At 40.1% G+C, this 21,314-nt stretch overlaps 1 protein-coding gene across 1 annotated transcript; it reads left to right on the plus strand.

Moving 5' to 3' along the window:
• Nucleotides 1-4,654: 4,654 nt before the first annotated feature.
• On the plus strand, nt 4,655-16,798 carry rasal3 (RAS protein activator like 3). The gene is made up of 19 exons (XM_056372807.1): nt 4,655-5,491; nt 7,794-7,936; nt 8,079-8,157; nt 9,394-9,461; nt 9,574-9,647; nt 10,675-10,804; nt 10,929-11,027; nt 11,104-11,778; nt 11,903-12,047; nt 12,142-12,286; nt 12,408-12,644; nt 12,752-12,953; nt 13,775-13,863; nt 13,955-14,068; nt 15,049-15,235; nt 15,458-15,568; nt 15,671-15,861; nt 16,132-16,216; nt 16,420-16,798. The coding sequence occupies exons 1-19, from the start codon at nt 4,873-4,875 to the stop codon at nt 16,528-16,530; spliced, it is 3,504 nt and encodes a 1,167-aa protein (XP_056228782.1). The 5' UTR covers nt 4,655-4,872; the 3' UTR covers nt 16,531-16,798.
• The last annotated feature ends 4,516 nt before the right edge of the window (nt 16,799-21,314 follow it).

The raw sequence follows: 21,314 nt of genomic DNA on the forward strand, positions 1-21,314 counted from the left end.
CTCTCCTCCTCTCTCTGTCATGCCTGTGATGCCGTTGCTCCTCCCCGTTTCCTAAGCTCAGTTTTTTTCCACCTCTCAGGGCGGCGCAGTGCTGCGTTGTGAACTGTCCGCTGCCTAACCACAGCTGTTCAAGTGAAGGCCAAACACCAGAGGAACATCATCTGTTAGTAATGCAGATGATTATACCGAAACAAAAACTAGTCTTCACGTCACGGCATTACTGTTTGATTTCAAAAGAAATTGCCATGATACACTGCAGAAATAAGTGGGGCTAGTGAACAGCTTATTTGCAGTTTTATTATGCAACCAGCTCAGCAGCAGTCACCAGATTAATATCATATGTTTTCTAGTGCAATATAGTGTGTTTGCCTATATTTTTATTATTAGCAGAGGAAAAATATACCCCATTTCCCATCCACTTGAATGGGAAAGTGTGTCCAAACCTTTGACTGGTACTATATGTTGGAACTGAGATACATACACTATCAGTTTGTGCATTAATATTAGGCGTATATGACTTGATGTCAACCTGCTTACTCACAAGGATACCACAGCAATATAGTATTGTACTTTCCTAAAGTTGGGAGAGTCATAAGAGTCAAATTTTGAAAAGTTTAGTCTGAATTGAAGTATCAATGATACTGAATTTGAGTGGGGAGTATGGGGAAAGCTCATGTGCCGACATCAGGAAGCTCCCTCAGAGCCACAGAAGACATTATACAATGGTTTTAACTATTACTCCACTAACCCTTACTTGTAAAGTTGTTGTACAATTTTTCAAAAATTATATGATACCGCCTTATCTGTGCAGGTCTTGATTAAAGCTTCCATTGCTGATAAGATAATGAAGTGCACTGGGTTACATCTAAGACACACCACTGTGTTATCTTTTGGCTGTTCAAAATGACAGAGTGGCATGTCTTTCCCAGGAGAGTGTCTTTGGTTTCATCCACCCTGGAGTGTGTGACCTTGGCGAGGTGCCAAACCCCCAAACAACTTGTGTACATGGAGACAGTGTGAGCCATTTTAGGCCATCGGTAATCAATGCTGCTGCTGTTGGAATCTGATAGTTACAGAATCGCTGACATGTAAAATGAGCTTTGCAAACAAGTACTATACTACAAACAGTATGAACCGGCTACTCGACATACTTGAAATGCAACACCTACTGTTGTAAAAAATTTAAACAGAGTTTAAATGTGAAATGTTACGGTAAATGTTACTCTTACATGGTATGATAATAACTGGCACAAAATTTTAAAAAAAATCAGAACTCACAACAATCACAACCATCAAATATACAAATACTTAATTTTACACAATTTTTGTTTTAATAAAATATTTTTTTGACAAATTATCTTCATTTCAAGCTCATGTATTTCACTAATCAGTGTTTATTTCCTCTGTTGTTGCACAAATATGTCTGGACTTTGCTGTGGCCTATGAGCTTCTGTTTACTTCTCAGGGTTAAATACACTCACATCCTAATTATATAAGAGGTTTAGCAGCGATGGCAGTGGATGATTGTATTAAGGCGATTGTGTTTCAAAGGGCAGGCTAGTTGAGTTTGTGAAGCTTACACCAATATCTGCTTCTCCACCAAACTTTGAAGAACAACAGCAGTTACATTAAAAAGGCAAACAGGCTGGAGAATTTTTTTATGGAGAGTGTGGTCCATTGTGAATCCATTAACAACAAAGTAATACACCATTCATTGCCTTACCATGAGAACAGGATGTAGCAGTGAATACCACAGCTTTGATTCAGATTCCATCAAGGTCATTGCAAAAGGTCGTCATGTTGAGTGTTATTCAGTGCAGGGGTGAACGCCACCTTCAGTGAGTGAAAATAGAGCAAAGGCATTGTTAAGTGGGGTGTGCAGTGGGCTCAGCGCTGTTACTGTGAAGTCCTGGATTCAAATCTAGCAGGGGTGAAAACAGGCAACCACTGCTGATACTTTGTGTGCAGAGTTTGAAGACAGTAGCATCTGATGCACATGCTGATACGCCACCTTGGATCAATCACTGAAGAGCAGATAACAGAAAATACTGTATGTTTGTTGAGCACATTTTCAATGGATATGCAGTGTCCTCTACTGGGCAATAGCTGCAGTTACAACACGTTTTAATAGGAGGCAAATGAGCCTGAGTCATGAAGCAAGCAAACTATCATTTCACCTCATTTAAACACTTTTAATTGAACATTTATTCCATATGTTTAATTTAGTTTACTCATTTATTTGATAGGGACAATGCAATTTAACATTGTTTCAAAACAAGGCATGAAACTAATATGTTGCACAAAGAGTTCATAGCTGTTGCTAATTCAGTGGCCGAAGCTGAAGTTTAAGCAACAACATGTTTTCTCCAGAGCATACAGGACTGACATGGTGATTTCTTATTAACAGTCAGAGCAACCAGACACACAAAATTATTTCAAATAATTTCTGTGGTTTTTATAAAACATTCAGCAAGGCCAAATCAGAAACCTTCTGCATCAGAAGTTATATAGCACATTCTTACTGACTAGTTGGCAGGGCATAATGAACTTTCCCTTTTCTCTCCACAGCAGAGGTAGAACCGGCTACAGTTCCTGTTCTCCTAAACAAAGATGATTCTCTTTTCCCTTCCAGCTGACATTCCTCACCATCTTCACTATCATAACAAACCGAAGCAGATATTTTTCTGTGTACTCATATCTTACAGTAGTGGCAAAGATAAAGGTACAAAATATATCAGTGTGTATTTTGTCATTCAGTCTTCAGAGATCAACCAATTTATGTTTTAGCGGCACAGGTCTAGTGTTGGCCAGTCGATCCACCACTTTGCTTCAGACTGAACTATCTCAGTAACTATTGGATGGATTGCCATTTGCCATGACACTCCTACGTTTATGGTCCAAGGACCGCGGTAATCCACTGACCTTTCCTGTGATATTACAACAAAGGTTGATATTTTCAGTGAGTTGTGTCCATAACTGTTGAATGGATTGCGATGAAACAGAAAAAAAACGCTTTGACACAAAAGACATTCATGGTTCCCAGACGGACACTTTTGGTTTTTAGTGGAGCTGTAGGTCTCAACAAGTAGCGGATGTTCGCCATCAAATTCCTGTCTCCCAAAGAATGAATTGTAATCACTGCGTTGATCCTTTAACTTTTTAGCAGGACAGGCCAAACTTTTTATTTGTCTAGTGCATATGAGCAAAACCTTGCAAAACTGGTAACATTTCCACCTGTCTTAGCTTTGTGTTTATTGCTAATTAACAAATGTCAGCATGCTAACATCCTAAACCAGAATGGAGAACACAATGAACATTATGCCTACAAAACATCAACATCAGATTCATTTTCTCTCTTCTGAGTAAACGATTTGTTGATTAATCATTGCAGCTCTACATTTTCAATATCATTTGAATATCACTATCAATATCAATATCATCACAGCCACCAGAGGGCCCTGATTAACTTCCAGAGCCTTATACAACAGATTTTTTTTATGAATATATGAATGTTCACAGCAATATTCTCTGACAGCAAGAAGCATATCAGATAAGGCACAAAAAGCAGTTTTGAAACAAGTAGTATACAGTTCTGCTTTTACATCTGAATGTCCAGAGAGTAGATGTAATATACGGAGTGCTACAGTGGCATTAGTAACCCACTGTCCACTTATATTTTACCATCACAGAACGACTGACACTACTGGTAACATCTTTCCCCCAGTGGGACACAGCAATATCCTGCAGGTGCGTACAAACAGAGAGCAGCCTGAGAGCAGGAAGTGGTTTTCAGAGTCTGAAAAACCAAACTCAGCAGGAAGTGCAGCCTCGCTTTGACAGGAAACTGATCTTAACAGTCAACAGTCCATACTCCCACAGGTAGCTGATAACAGATGGATACTGTCACTGTCACTCTGCTTTATTAATCATGGTCTTAATATCAGTAATAGTCAAACTCCACATCCTTTATTTTTGTTAGACAAACAGATGTTGTCCCTGATTCTTGATGTGATTCTAACTACCACACATCTAAACATAGAACATAAATGTCAGTTACTGTGTTTGAAGGATTAATCTACGAGATTCTTTCAATCATTAAGTATCTTGTTAAATAAGAGAAGAACGAGAACAAGTCCCTTAAACGCCATTATTTGAATTAACTCAGAGTGCAGAACCACATTTCTCATACTCATACTGCAACAGAGTAAGTGACTCAGCTGACAGACAAGCAGGTTTCCTTTGAGGCAAAGGTGGCACTGATAACTACCTACAGCAGGCCTCCATCTTATCGCACTCTGAGTTAAGTTAACGCTCAACCAACAGGCTGATTTCTTCAAGAAATGTTGGGTCATATATATATATATATATATATATATATATATATATATATATATATATATATATACTAATATATATCAGACAGAGTTTCTTTTGGAGGAAAATCTTGGACATAAAAGCAGAACAGGAAGTGAGGAAGAAGGGAAGTATTAAGTGAAAACATTAAGAGGAGACAGAAATAGTGAGATTTCTGTAAATACTGTGGGTGAACTTCTCTCTGTCATCTAATGAGGAAGCAAACAGCCTATGAGTTAAGAGGAGTTGGGCGCTGCAGCAGAGTAACCACAGACAGAGTCGCATGTTGTTGCAGGATGACGTTTTGCAAGACAGGAAACTAGAGAAGCAGCGAGGCAGAGCCAGAGCAGGCACAGACGACTCCTGTCATCCTGAGGACGGGCAACAATCTCCAAGATAGTGGTAAATCAGAAGGGGAACACGCAAGCTTTCCTGCGAAGGTATTATAGGTATAAGGTTTGTTTGATGCATCCTTGAGAGACAAGAGGCAAAACTTGAGTCACACCCGAAAAATCTGAAATGGGCACTGAGGAGATAGATTCAGAGCCCCCAGCTCAACAAGCACCGAAGGAGCAGCGATCACCAGAGAAGGAGAAGGAATCTTCTGTGGAGCCACCTCCAGGACAAACATCTGAGACCACCGACCCCCTCAATACGTACAAGTGGCATACCGGCTCCAAGGGAACGCTCAATGAGGTGAAAGAAGAAGGAGGATCAGCAGCTTCCTCCGCATCTACAATCAATAAGATCCAGAAGGCCTCCACTCACAAATGGAACAAGATGCATAACTGGCGCAAAGCCCTGAGTGAGGAGACCGCAGATAAAAATCCAGGGAAAGGTGGAGAGGGAGCCAAACTGGATAAAGGCACCGGTGGAGCCAGGAAGAACCCTTTCAGAAGGGCCCTGTCCGAGCCTCCGGGGTCACTGTTCGCAACCTCGACCTCTGCCTCCAGTGCAGCCGGCTCAGCGAATGCAGCTTCATCCTCAGCTGCTGAAGAAGCCTCAGGGGTCTCCTCCACAGACCCCTCACAGAGAGGAGGGGGAGGGGCGCTCCTAAAAAAGTACATGAGGGTCGTTTCCCAGAAGTTCAAGAGGCCCAAGCTGCAGAGTCGGAGCAGCACCCCGACATTACTGTCAGGTAAGGCCACATAATCTGACAGTGCTTATACGTGTACTCGGTTTATTTATTTATTTCATTTACTCAGTCTTCCACTTTCATGTTTGAGATTAGCACAATAGTTGCATTGTACAATGGGAGATGATACAATAACGTCATTCATACAAAGGTTTCAATATTTGGAATGATATATTTTGATATAATAAACACATCAAATTATGGTAAAATGTGAATCCCAACATATAAGATGCACTGAGCAACATTTTTGTTTTCACATATCAAACTTGTTACTCCATGTGGTTCATGCATGATTCCCTTTTACTGTTTGAAGGATCAGTGACACACATGAGTAGGTGGGGTATGTGTGACATTCTCCACAATGACACGTGACAAATACAGATGTATTACTGTACGAGTATTTCAGCGTCTAGACTCATATCAGACAAACCGACAAATATAACATACATAAGACAACACGAAAAGGGAACTTGAAGGCTGGCAGGGATTCGAAATTAAAAGAAACAAAAAAGCACATCATATGCAGAAATAGTTAAAATTAACTAACTCTGGGGTTATGTTTTGGAAAAAGTGGAATTCATTCATTTACAAATAAAAGCTACAGTGTGGTGTATGTTCTAATCAAAAATTAATGGAAACTAATGGAGAAAATTCAAACTTTCAAGCAAAGAACCTTTAAAGAATTCTATAAAAAAAAAAAAAAAGTTACCAGACATGCCTGGGTCATTGAATTATAGCTTGGGTTGACCCTGTAAATTGGCGTGAGAGTGTGATAACATCTGACAACAAATCAGAGCACTTGGTAACTTCATGAAGCTGATAACTAATATTCTCAACTCATTAATTTTTCACCCTAATATGTACTGTAAGAAATAATGAGCAAAATAAAACAAAATAACTGCTTTTATTTTGCTCATTAGGCAACACTGTAATCTGAGCCGTTGTAATCTGAACCACTGTAATCTGTAATCTGAAAGATTTTAACAAAACCCAGACTTTATAATATCACAGTGAACAAAGTCCCAAGGTAACTTTCCAAAAAAGGTCAGAACAGCAGAGAAATTACCCAGAAATTTAAAGTAGACGTAAATGAACAACAACAAACCAACCCCCACAATTACCTAGATTTACAAACCACTCCCACGGGAAACGTCTGCTCTGCTGAGAAGGAGCTCAAAGCTAAAGCAATACAGATTAGAAAAAATGAATTTGTTCGTTGCACTGTTATGGCATGGAGGTGTGTGGCTTCTTATAACAAAATGACCACTCAAAATGGTGCAGAAATGCAAGGAAACCCCTACAAAGAAAAAGAAAACATTAATTTGATATTCTTTGCTTTCAAGTATTCATAAAAGAGTAATTAAAAAATACCTGTGCCGCCAATACAGTGGTTAAAAATAAAAAGGAGCTCACTCAGCCTGCTGGTACTGAGACTGGCTGACCTGTCGTATAGTGACATCAGAAAACTTAAGGACAGCAACAGAGAATTGTGTCTTGCAAAAGTTCACACACAACAAAAACTTGCTACATATTTGGGTGTCAGCTGACAGTATATGACAGACTATCACAAAGAAACCACAGAAAGAGAAAAACAATGACAACATGCAGACTGAGAGACTGCAAAAGAGAGATTCTTCTCTGCACATTATAGAAAAGGTCACTTCCTGCTGCCATCTCTTTATTTTTTCTTTTCAGACTAATGGATATTGTAGTGTTAGAATATTTTATTACCTATTTATCCTACTCTCTCCTACAGAAGAAAACGATTGATCATAGGTTTTATTTCATTTCTACTTGAATTTCCTCAACTGTTTGTAAAATCCATAGAATACCACGCCAGCGAAGCCTGTTAAAAAGGAGAAAATTTAAAGCCGAAGCACTGTGTAAATACATGTTGAAAGACGTGTACATCAAGCAAACTACGGACAATCCACAGGATGTGCGCAGCTCATGTTGTGTCATAACAAGAGAGTGATAGCATCTGTAGCCTCAGCAACTCCACAAATGGAAGTGGCCAAGTGCTTCGGGAGATAAGTGCCATCATGCCATAATTACCAAATATAAAAAACAAACAAGGGCCAACATGTGCCTGCAATTACACTCCTGCAGTATCCGTATGTTATAAAGGATATGGTTGATTCTGCAGAGTAAGAGAAACCATTCTCTTATTATATATTTTATGGACTGTATTTGGTTTGCAATTGCATTTTGTGCAGAAAGAGCTTACGGCAGTGCCACATCTCTGTAAGCTGTGAAGTGATGAATATCAATGTAATGTGTGTGCACATGTCCGCTTGTGTGGCAGATGTGGGAGAGGCTGAAGTGGCATCAGCTGTACCCACTGAACTGCCCCGACTGCAATGGGCCCCGCCTCAGGAGGTCCCCTTATGGGACATCAGCAACTGTATGCTTGAAGATGGACAAATCCTCATATCCCCAGAGGAAGAGGTACCAACACTCACACGTACACACCACTCACCAGCTCCCCACAGTTCATTAAAAGTCTATTTCCCCCTTTACCACCAAGTCTTTAGAATTGTTTTATTTTGATGGAGTGACATAAATGTGTGTGTGTGTGTGTTTTTCTCAGCCAATGACGTGGACCCGAAACCGTGTCAGCAGCTGCCTGTCCAATCTCAGCCTGCAGAACCTTGTAGATATCGACACAGGTTAATAAATCGACCACACCCACACACACACACACACGCACGCACACACGCACGCACACGCACGCACGCACACACACACACACACACACACACACACACACAAAGTATGAATACATCCAAATCAAGCAAAATAAAAAACAAATGTATGTATTCTAAAATGGAGTGCACATTATGGAAAAACCCCCAGGAAACAGGACAAGCATGACCAGTATAACAGCTACTGACACCACAGCCATACTAGCTATGATTCTGCAGACAGCTACAGAGGAAATAGCTGAATGTTTATGCGTGCGAGTGACTGTCAAATTGTTTCCTCTACGTTTTTTGAGGAAGATAGCATCACGCCTGGGTGTTCTACCAGTCAAATGAAAGCTCCTAGAGAGAGAGCACAGTTAGTATCTGCTTCCATTCAACTCAGAAGAAGCTCAGAGGCTGCTCTGTAGAAGTGACTGACCCTGCACAGATTTTGGCTGATTGGCTCGGTGTCACCATCAACATATGTTAATGAAGAGAGGAGAGGAATGTTAATGGGACAGAGGTCGAAGTAACAGGACTGTGGCACACCTGCAGACTAAATGATGGGATTTAGACGCTGGTTTGTTTGTGGTGGGGCTTTGGGTAAGCAAAAAAGAGAGAGACTCTACCTGATAGTGCTCTGTGTTGTGAACATGTACATTCAGATTTTTGACTGTCTTTACCTTAGAACTGGAGGGTTAAAACCAGTGACACAAATCAAGGGGAAATTATGGCAGATTGTGATTTTTTATGTTTATTTTCTGCAAAATTTTAAATAGATTTCACTCATGAGAATGTCTGCTGTTGAAGTATGTACACTTGGTAAACTTCACTCACATAGCTGAGGCTCCTGCTGAAAACCACATCCTGTATGGGCTAATGTGGTTGTATTTGCCAATACTACAGTCTTGGCTAATATTTTGAGAGTTTAATCTTTCTTCACTTGAAGCGCAGACATGAGTGCTGCCAGTGGAGTTGGAGCAGTTAGGAAGTTTAAGGAAAAGATTTGAAGTCAAGGATTGCAAATCAAACAGTCGCCTGGAAACAAATTACTCAGAAAAATGTAATAGTAAGATACAAAATGTGGACAGCAAACGCTAAAAAAAAAGAAAATATATTTCTAAAGCTAACGTGTGTTAAAATATTGGAAAACATGGACGTAAAAGTGACTTTTTAAGTTCCTTGTCAATATCAAATTGTTTGTTTCGTCCTGATACTTAGAATGTAGCCCCGACCATGTGGGCCTGCAAGGTGGCCAACGACCAAAGAACCAAGATGGTGGTGTGAGGGTGAGTATTTTACACATAAGAGATAACGGCCTTTTCTATTTGCCTTCCACATTTCCTGTTGATGTAACACATAATTGCCCTCAAACACCATGGTTGCCTTCTTCACCCTTAGGGACTGATCAGGCGACGTCTGGAGAAGGCCAAGAATACCACCACCCAAATACACCCACTAACCAAAGGAAGCAGGTAAAGTACGTTGTATATGTAAAGACAAGGACAGTACAGTCTGTACTGACGTGGAATATTTAAAATGAATTGGGGGTGGGGACCAATTAATGACGCTGAGCTAAATGCTAATGCCTGCATGCTAACATGTTCACAGTGACGTTACATTAACACTCTAATGTTTATCTGGTATAATGTTCAACATCTGTTAGCATGCTAACATTCACTGATTCACACAAAACACAAAGTACAACAGAGGAATAACAAACTTATCACAAATCACCCTGAGGGGAACTTGAATGACTATACCAAAATTCCTTTGATTTGAAAAGTACCTCAATGACAAGAAAGAAGACTCTAATCTATCAGTACATATTTATCACATGCACATGTATTCATGTAACCTGTCATAGTATCAATAGTCTGTGAGAGTTCCCCATAGTGCTGGTGTCCCATTGTTGGAAAAATGGGTAGTAAAATGTTTAAATAAATTGTTACTCTAACAATCATTGCATTTGACACTTAAAGGTCCCATATTGTATAAAGTGAGAGTTCCATGTCTTTTTTTATTTTAAAGCAGGTACTATATTAATCATACCACAGAGAAATGTACACAGCCTGCATTCGGAAAGTGAGCCTTGAAACCAGCCGTCAGGACTTTTGTAATTTAGTGATGTCACAACAAAAGCAGTCACCTCTCTCAGTCATGTCCCAAGCCCCCCCCCCCCCCCCCCCCCCCCACCTGGACCCATCATCCAATCTTGCAGGATTTGGTTTCTCCTGAAATCTGCTATAGTCTTATCCGATCACTCAGAAAACAGTCAGCCAATCAGAAGAGATACTCAGAGCCTCCTCTCCTCTGATTGGCTCACTGACCTGTTGTTACTAGAGCTCCAGAAAGAAGCCTGAGAGAGAAGATTGAGATGGTTTTTGGTTCTTAAAACCACAAATATATCTTCTAATGGATCAACACTTCAAATAAACACAGGAAAAGTGTAAAAAATTTAGTTTTAACATTTTTATAATTTCCATTGTGTTTATTTTTAAGGCACTATGGTTCCCGGGAGTCTGTGTCAATTCCAGTTGGCGCAATGGGGAGTCTAGATCTGAGTGCAGACACCAGCACTGTCATCAGGCCGGTCCACAGCTCCATTTTGGGGGAGAAGTACTGCTTTGAGGTAGATCTTCACTCCTCCAAGTTCCTTAGGGGGCATCATATGGTGTCCTCCATTGAGTCAAACAAAAGAAACTTCCCATCCAAGTAAGGCTCACAGCATCCTGATGGTTTAAATGTACTCACAGGTGATAAGCTCCGAGAACACCCACTGCTTTGGCTGCTCCTCAGCTGCCGAACGTGACCGTTGGATTGAGGACTTGAGACGGGCTGCCCAGCCCAATAAGGTAAGCCTTATTATCCATTTGTTCTAAAAATGTTTCATATAAAATCAAAAAGAGCTAAAGGCATCAATTTTCACAGGATAACATTGAGCGTACAGAGAACTCCCTAAGTCTGTGGGTAAATGAAGCTAAGGATCTGCCACCCAAGCGGCGTTATTACTGCGAGGTACACCTGGATGGGACCCTCTTCGCCCGCACAAGCAGCCGAGCTGTTGGCAAGCAATCTAACCGCTCCAGCCTGGCAGGGGACAACTCTACTGGGTCTTCAGGAGGCCTGGGAACCAGTGGAGGCGTGGCTGGAGGGTGTCAACTATTCTGGGGTGAATTCTTTGAGCTAGACAACCTGCCATCTGTCTCCCAAATCACCTTGCACCTCTTCCGTGAAGAGGACCCCAAGAAAAAGCGCTATTCCAGAGATGAGGTCAGCCTGCACCCACTAGGCAGCGTGGCTATACCTTTAGCTGATATCCGAGGGAGGACCTACCAGGAGAAGTGGTATCCAATCACTCCATACAAGGCCTCAGGCACAGCGGGGAACAAAGAGCTGCTGGGGCCACAAGCATCACTCCGCATCAAGGCCCGTCTTCAGAATCTGCGGGTGTTGCCCATGGAGAAATACAAAGAGTTTGCTGAGTATGTGACGGTGGATTATGTGGAAATGTGCAGAAATCTGGAGCCACTTCTGAATGTCAAGGAGAAGGAAGAGCTGGCAGGAGCTCTGGTCCATGTACTGCAGAGTATCGGCAAAGCCAAGGTGAAAAATTAGCTAACTGCATCATAATTTTGAAATCCCACAAATCTGTAAAAATACAACAAAAAGGAAAAATTATAATAATAAGGAATAATAACGTTTTCTTAACTGAATGTGTGTGCTTCAGGAGTTCCTCATTGATTTGGGTGGTGCAGAGGTGGAGCGTCTTGGAGAGAAAGAGGCACTGATCTTCAGAGAGAACACACTGGCCACTAAAGCCATAGATGAATATATGAAGCTCGTTGGTCAGAAGTACCTCATTGACACACTAGGTAAAGTAACTCAGTGGTAAAGATGGCTTGATGTAATTGGTATCATTTGGTGCTTTGTTTTTACCAAACTCTGTGCTTTTCTTTTTCACTGCAGGAAACTTTATCACCCGTCTGTACGGCTCGGTGGAGAACTGTGAAGTTGATCCTCGTAAATGCCCTGCCTCTGACCTGTCAAACAACCAGAAGCACTTGAGGGAAGCCTGTGACGAAGTGGTGCAGAAGATTATTGAGATCCATGGGTGAGAGAAGAGAGCATATCATGTAAAAGACTTGAAATAACAAATGATAAATGTTTAGGTGAGCAGTAGTGTAAGAGTGGAATTCACAGAGCTGATGCTTGACATGTTTTATTGCCTCCAGACCCTTTCCTGAAGAGTTAAACAAGATTTTCTCCAGCTGGGTGGAGCTGTGTGAGGACCAGGACAGACCAGAGATTGGCCAGCGTCTCATCTCCGCTTCCCTCTTCCTTCGCTTCTTATGTCCTGCTATCCTAAGTCCTTCTCTCTTTGGTCTGACACAGCCTTATCCAGAGCCAAACACCCTGCGTACCCTCACCTTAACTGCCAAAGTCATCCAGAATTTGGCCAATTTCACCCTGTGAGCAGCTTCTTACCTGCATACACAAAGTCGAATATATCACTTTTGTGCAATGAACCCTTGGCAAAATATTTTTTGACACAATTGAATTTTTTGTTCTGATTCAGGTTTGGTGATAAGGAAGAGTACATGCTCTTTATGAATGAATTTCTGCAGCAGCACTGGGATGGAATGAGGGGTTTTCTACAAACAGTGTCCAGTCTAGATGCCGAAATCCCAATGACTTCCTTTGATGGCTATGTGGATCTGCCTCTGCGCTTGGCTGTGCTCCATGGCCTGCTGGTAGACATCATACATCAGAGGGACCAGGTAGGATGGAAAACCAATGAGTCCACTCTGGTACTTAGTTGAAAATGTAATAATTTATGTGTACTTGAATTTAAAGTCCCCCTGACGAAAATCAAGTTATTAATCTTGTTAACATGTCCATGTGGACATTTTATATCATACAAGACATATAGTATCATGAGCAAAATAAGCAGTAAACGCCATGAGTGTTTCCACCTTGAAGTGCAGTGAACCAATGACTCATAAAAACAGATTCAGACAGCCAGGGATTCATACGAAACAAACATAAAGAACCAATCCTGTCAACTTGTGGGGACGGCAGGTGGGGTTAAATAAACCTGTAAGCTTGTCAGCACAGAGAGCGAGAATTTGTGTCAGCCACTGCTAGTTACAAGCTAAAAAAGGGTAGCTAGATAGAATTGAAATCATGCTTACTTTCCCATCTCCATGTGATAAGACATAGACCTAGTTAGAGTGTATAAGGCAAAGTTGACAGAACTTGTTCAGTTCATAGGGTGTACCAAACAAATACAAATACACATTGTAGAGTAACATTACACCCCTACACATTCATTGCCTGTTTAAAGGCCTAACTTACGCCTGATATTAAAAATGTCTTGATATTATTTGGACAAAGACCTACTTTGCAATTAGGCATTTTCATTTCAACCTCCCAGACCAGCTCTAGCTGTAGTTAGGAACAGCTAATTACATTCTGACTGATGTTTGCATATGTAGGCTACAGCTTTCATTAATGCCAGTTTTTCTTATTCATACAAGGTATCAAGATGCTGAAGACATGTCATGAATGGGGCCTAACATGCAGCTTGTTTCTTCCTCAGAACACCATTGACAAGCTTCACCCTCTGCCTTCAATTCTGAACCAGATTACAGAGTCGCTCGGCCCTGAAGCAACTCGGATCAGAGTTAGGTATGTTGAAGGCCTATATCTTATTTGACTTGCCAGCATAATGTGATAAAAAGGGTTGTTACATGTTACTTAAGCAGGCTCTTTCTTGCAGCCAAATGGGACAAGCCAAGCCAGTGTATGTTCCTCCAAAAGACTTGAGCAAGTTCAGCCCTCACCAGTCATCTCTCCAGCAGCTTCCTGTGGATCCCAAAAGCCTCCGAGAACAGTATGATAGTTGCATATGTGTTACTGGACTGGTCAATGATGCTTTTTGGATGTCAATAATCATGAAGGCGATTTCTGACTGTCCCATAAGTTCCTCTGCTTTTAGGCCAGACAGACGTAGATGCTAGACCTCCAGCTACTGTATGTCCTCCAGATCCTTTTGGGAAATCCATAGGTGGTCCCAAGCCAAATGGGATATGTTTTCCCTCTAGCAGATTCTGGGTCTTAAATAACCTTAACTGGTTCTTCTTAATGCCAAGGAGTAGCTTATTCGGGATGTCTGAGTTCTTCACTCTATCCAGTCACACAGGTCCATATTCTTGTCACTACCCAGAGCTCATGACCTTGTGTCGCGGTTGGAAGTAGATCAACTGGTAATTAAGGGCTCTTCAGACAGGCCGATATAAGAATGTGTTCATGCTCAATCACAATAAGTTCATCTGTTTAAATATGTGGATAACAGCGAACATTATAAGACAGTCTCTCCTGGGAAGCATTCCTAGTTTTGCACCCCACTGTACTCATGAAAATTGATACAAATAGTTGTGTCGATAATGAAACAGGAGAGCTTGAGAGAGCTGTTTAAAGCCTGGTTACTCTCTCACCTTAACACAGCTAGCTAATCCCGGCAAGAGGCACTGTCAATTCATTAGCTGGTTTCTGAATCTCTAACAATAACATAAATTTGATGTTCCTCATCCCAAACCACACAAGCAGTCAAGGATTTTGACTCCCTGCAAAAAAAGTATAATTTCACTATGTTTTCCTGCAATAAATCTCTCATATTATCATATTATCTCATTTTATTAGAAGACAACACTGGTTGGAAAGTACCTTTGCTCAGATCTGGATATACACATACACATAGTACACAACACAGAGATAGGATTCTTTAACCTGCTAAAATGATTTACAGATTTTTCAGTTGCCATCATTTGATGTATGGCACATTAATAATTAATAAATTTATTCATTCAACAGGGAGGGCAAAACTCGGAGGAGTATGAGAGAGAGGAAACCAGTCGCCAGAGCTCAGAGTGTTCCACACAGACGACCCGGTAATGCAAAACATACCATTAAGAGGCAGGCAAGTTCGGAAGCTCTGTCGACACCTGACCCGGAGCAAGAGCTCGAGAGCAACCAGCCACTTATCTCACCACCAAAAACTGTGAGTACAAAGGATCTGTGAGTCTAGCTCAGCTATTTTGGCTACTGCGCTCAGCAGGTCATGTGCTCATGCCACTGAAGTAAATACTTCACCTTTTTCTTGTAGGCTATATTGAAATATTGTATGTTTTAAAATCCATAATACTGTGAACACAGAGAGAGAGTAAGGCCTTCTCTAGTTAATTAGAAGGAATAATGGACACAATCTTTCATCTTGATTCAGAGTGCCAGTATCAAACGTCCACCTGCGATAGTTCCCTGGATCAAAGACATGCACAACAGAGAGTCAAGTGAGATGAAGACTGAGAACGCAGAGTTCAACTTACTGGATAGGGTATGTCAAACCTGCTACCCACTAAAATGACCTAAATCTGGCTGTATAGTGCATGATTTCATTATCACATTTCATAAAATGTCAATGTCATTTACACACCAGCACGCTCAAGAGCTGTCAGAGCTTCGTCTGGGGATAGAGCAGGTGACCGAGCGTGAGCTGGACATGGCAAAGCGCCTGGAGGACTTCATTAACCAAAGCCAGGACCAGAATGCATTGCTGCAGGCTGAGGTGACTGAACTCCGGAATCTGCTGGCTGTGCGAGAAGAACAGCTTGCCAGTGCCACCTTCAGGTAACATTGTGCAGTTTAACAGTAATGTGCACTCTCCATTTGTCAGCTAATGTTTTCAGTACTCTATGCACTTCAAACTGTATACTTTAATGAATCTCATAAAATTAATTAAACTGTTGATTATGTCTTTTGGTTAAGATGCAGAGATTAGTGGGCTTGACTGTGTTAAAATTGTTACTATTAATTATCATTAAATTATTTTATGTTTTCATCTATAACTTAAGTGTTCTGTTGTTGTCTATATGGGTATATCTTGTATCTGTGTCACAGGCTGGGTGTGATTGAGGAAGAAAGGGAGGAAGATGAGAGGAAGCTAAGTGTTGCCATTGCAGCAGCTGACAGGATGAACGTACTGGTAAGAAAACAGAAAGCCAACTATCAAACAGAGATGGAGTGAAATGCACTTCTAATGCTTTGTTAAAGGACTTATGTATCTATTTAACTTCATTTCAGTCAAAACTGTACTGAACTTTGTAGAACCATCAAAGAAAGTGTTCAATTCCATATATGAACGAGATGAATAAAACATATTGATGACTGTTTTCTATGTGCTCACAGGAGGAGCAGTTTGCAGGCCTTATGAAGGACCTTCACCAGCTCAGTGAGGCCTACAGCAGTGGCCAAAACAACATACAGCATCCTGAAAAGCCACACATCAACAGCAACTGAACCCTGATAGCTTCACCTTCACAGTTTTGTATAAATACATATATAATGTTCATGTAGAAACCACTGCCTGAAGTTACAATTTTGGTTTCCTAATGAGATGTAAGTTTATTTTAAGAACATATTCCAAATAGATGTGAGTGGGCAAACTCCGGCTTAGGTAAACATGAAAACTACAGAATTTGTCTGCATTTCAGCTTTTAACGTATCTCCGCTACAGATGCTTTTCACTTTAAAACCTTTCTGATAAATAAAAGAAATACAACCTGAAGTGTTTCTCTCTGTGCTTTCTATAGTGTGTCATTATAAGTGCAACAATGGTGGAAAGTGTTTGAATTTACTCGAACATTGTACTCAAGTGTGGCTTTAAAGGAACTTTGAGGTAACCTACTTTAATTGAGAGCTGTCACTATAAGCTGCTTTATGCTCCTACCCCACTACATTTCAGCGGGAAATGTACTTTGTACTCGACTAAATCTACTTAGCAGCAATAATTACTTCACAAATTAAGATTTTACATGAAAACATATGACCAGCTTATAAAATATTAATTATGAATCACTGATAATCATTAAACTCAGGGCCTTGAGTTGTAGCATTTATTTACTGGCAAAAAGCCTAAAGTGCTCACACATCGCACTGCTAGTTCAGAGCTGCTAGCTAACTGCTAACTGCTCAAGTCGCCAGCCTCACCTCTCTCTCTCTCTCTATGCACACATCCTACGTCCTGAGCTATTCCTGAAAGGAGCTGCTCTACTCCTGTAACAATATTCTGTCTCAAACTTTTCAAACTTACAGCAGATCTTGCAAAGAGATGATAAATCTGTGTAATTTGCTTGTTTACTTGTTACTGCAGCCTCTTAAGCTTAATGCGCAAGTTTAGTTTCCACACGCATCTGCACATGTGTATAATGCATGCAATATCATAACTGATCTTAGAACGATATAAGCTGAGTCATGGACAGCTTTACCAACACACTCTGGCTACAGCCAGACCCATGGAAAGAACATTTTACACCTTTGCTTTTAAAACTGACTTTGATGATTAACTGACAATCAAAAGTTGATTTGACTGGCTAACTAATTGTCTCAGCTCTAAATGGATAAACCATTTTTTATCCATGTTTTGTTGATTGTTACTTCCAATTAAAGTCTTTGGATACCTTTCTTCTTCAGTTTGTATGGGCCCTCTCCTTGTGTAACTGTCCTTGCCATACACCTACATGGAATAATAAAATCAGCATTTTCCTGAGAAAGTAGAAAGAATATATGCAGAATGTACATCATGCATCAAACTATGTCACAACAGTGCTGGCTTCTACCTGACAGTTTTACTTTGCCTCACTGCTTTGACCCTGATTAGCATTTGTGGAGGGACATGAAGAATCCCCAAAGACTTTAACAGTTTCTCTGTCAATCTGAAAGTCTGAGAAAAACCTTCATTAAATCATGTGAAATTCCTTCCCTAATTCTAGCTGCTAAAATGTCTTTGTTTTTGTGGCTTTTGTGTATCAAACGACTTTTTTTCTCTTACTGGCAAATAGACTAATTGACTGCCTCTAACACAGCACTTTGACAATATTATTATTATTACTAGTATTATCATAATAATGATGATAATCATCATGTTGTTCTGGTGAGAACCACCTTTAGGTTATTTACTTATCTTCATACTTGCTTCACACAGATCAGAAGCTTTAACCGCCTGATCATCATCATCATCATCATCATCATCATCATCATCATCATCATCATCATCATCACTTGATTGGTCTGAAATTATCATATGAAAGACGGAAGACATCTTTCAATTAAATCTGTATATACTTCCATGAGAGAAACCTATCACTATAAATCTCACTTAAGATAACATACCTATTGCACTATCAACCTCCTGACTGAGGACAGGGCTGAGGCTTTTTGTTGTTGTTTTTTTTTGTTTGTTTGTTTGTTTGTTTTCAAGAATGATGAGATTTCGCTCTGCATCTTGGAGATATCAAATGGCATTGAGTGTTTTGCTAACTATAAACTGTGATAGTGGTGGTAAAAACTAGCTCGCCATAAGATTCACATTGATCCTCTGTACCAGTATTAAATACGATGAAATGCTAGGCTATCACAATTCAAGACTCAGTACTAGTGAGTTAGAATGCAAAATGACTAGACTGAGTGATGGCCATTGACTTTAGCAGGTCCAACTATCTTGCAAAGATGTCTACATTTCTCAAATGCAATTAAGTGTGTATAACTAGTTGCATTTCATTTTCACACATTTGAAAAAGCGATAACCAGTGTTGGGGAATTATAGCTTTGAAAGCTACCAATTACGTTACACTGGAAGAAGTTGAACTACTGCAAAGCTTTACTCTAGGGAGAAACTAGTTAGGTTGAGTAAAGCTACTTTAGCTTTACAATGTTCAAACAACTTTGTAAAACGATGATCAAATTGAAAATATACATGTGATACAAAATTATAATGAAATAACCTGGCATAATACAAAGAAGTCACAAGCCAGTTTATTGCAAAAACCGCTTCCTTGTTCACAGGTCATAATAATTTAAAGAAAGAAAAATCTAACCTATTCATGGGAAATTGCTGGAATGTCAGCTTTGGTTGTGTTTACAATAACTGCTTCACTGGGAGGACTACAATCAAGCAACTGGTTTAATGACATGTAGTTCACTATTCCCCAACACTGTATAAATACTTCTTTCATCCTCCAGTTCATCATCTCAGTACCCCTCACATTTATCTTGTGACCTTTTGGGTGTGTCTGACCATATAGATTGAAACCCCTGGACTAAACTACCTTACAGTTACAACTAACTCTCCCTCAACCAGCTACAACAGTGAAGAGCTGCTTGTTGCATAGTAGCTATTAACAATCTAATATTATCATGTATAAAAATATATTAGTCACAGAGGGAATTTTACTGCACAACAGCTACTTTTGTTTTCAATACCTTTGATACATTTAGCTGATAATTCTTTTTGTATGTAGGACTTTTGCTTGTAAAGGATTATTTTTACATTATTGTATTAATACTTTTACTTTGACTACTTCAAAATTGTTCCCTCGAAAATTAGTAAATGTACTTAGTTACATTTTGATATGGACTTTGATAGAGGTTGTAATGGTTATCAGTAAACTTTATGGAGTGGTTATGGGTGAGGCAGTGATCCTGTATGATTTGCACGTGGAATAGAATATATAAATTCATCTATGACGATGACATTCTATAGAACGTGACACACAATAAGTATATTGTGTGACACGAATGTTGCTTCAGTTCACCTGTAGACTCCACAGTGTTAACATCACTTCTCGAAGGAAAGTGCAAACTTTTACATTTAAAGACAGAAAGACGTCGATTGCATTCTGAACCGTCAGTGAACGCAGAAGGTAAGTACTCAGATAGCTTGTTGCTTTTTTTTTTTTGCTAACATTGCATGTGTTAATTGTTTTCAAATGCAGAAACAGTAAAATTATCTAGTTTTCAGTAGTCATAACTTAAATGCACTCGACTCCCTAAAAACACACCTCTATGGCTTATTAGTTGTCAATATAAAACTCAGCTTATTGGGATATTGGCTGATGGTTAATACAGTCATTCAGGTCCTTTACTCAATGAGAATTACCAATACCACAATGTAAATATTTTTCAAATAAATCAAAATTTTCCTGAACTAAAGGTACAGCAAAATTGCTTAAAATTAACTACTGGCTTCATCTAAAGTTATATATCCTTATAACCAATTATTATACATTATTGGATAGTTTAATCTTTAACTCTGAGGTGTATTTTCATAAAATATTTACCTACAAAGTAAGTAGTACTTTAGCTCTCTGACTGTCACTTGGTAATTTTATTCCTGATGCTATTCCCTGTGAAAGTGCCTCAAAACCTGCTTCCTATCAGTGTCACAGGAGCTCAGTAAGAAAGCATCAGAGTTCAAGTGAGGACAAGCTTTAGGGACAGAGCCACAGATGACTGTGAAGAGGATGGATCTCAGAGCAGCATTTGAACACATTGTAGCGGGGATGGAGTGGGAAGATGTGATTGACACTTTCCAGACGGTGGTAAGTGACATGTTGGGAAATACACCCAACCCTCCACCTCCACCCGCTGTCCCTGCTGAGCTTGTGTACGCCGCCCACACACAGCCAGTGCAAAGAGGATGCGGGGAGTGCATCCTCCAGGGAGCAGATGTTGGGCAGGCTGCTCCCACTATTTACCAGGATCCACTGTACCAGCAAAATGCCATGCAACCAGGTCACCTGTACAGCCAGACAGGTGCTTACAGCCAGGGACTACTAAGAATAGGTTAGATATAAATTAGAATTTACCAATAAGTGTATAAAAAAAATACTTGTTAATGGTTGAAACTTTAGGCCAACAGAATATTCTATTCTAAGCCCACTCTGTTATTCCAGATGTTGCTGAATGTATTGAGTTATGCAACAATACTGTGAGGCTCTGCTTATCAATAAATGCCAATTAATCATAATTCAAAAGTAATGATTTATGCTACTCATTGTTGTGAAAGTGTTATGTTTTTACTCCACAGGTTGCTATAAGTTAAAGGGAGGGGAAACTCTGACACCCGGTGGACAGATGACACAGCTAATGATGCAGCTTCTCTGATCACCTGCTCTGTGTGTGTTTGTGTCTCTAGAATGACAGGCTCCCCCAAGGCATGATGGAGAGCCTGGTTCCTGTTGGAGTAGTGTAAGTAACATGCACATGAATAGAAACAAACACACGAGTGTACACATATATGAGCC

This window comes from Seriola aureovittata, chromosome 3 (assembly GCF_021018895.1).
Source record: "Seriola aureovittata isolate HTS-2021-v1 ecotype China chromosome 3, ASM2101889v1, whole genome shotgun sequence".
Classification (NCBI taxonomy): domain Eukaryota; kingdom Metazoa; phylum Chordata; class Actinopteri; order Carangiformes; family Carangidae; genus Seriola; species Seriola aureovittata.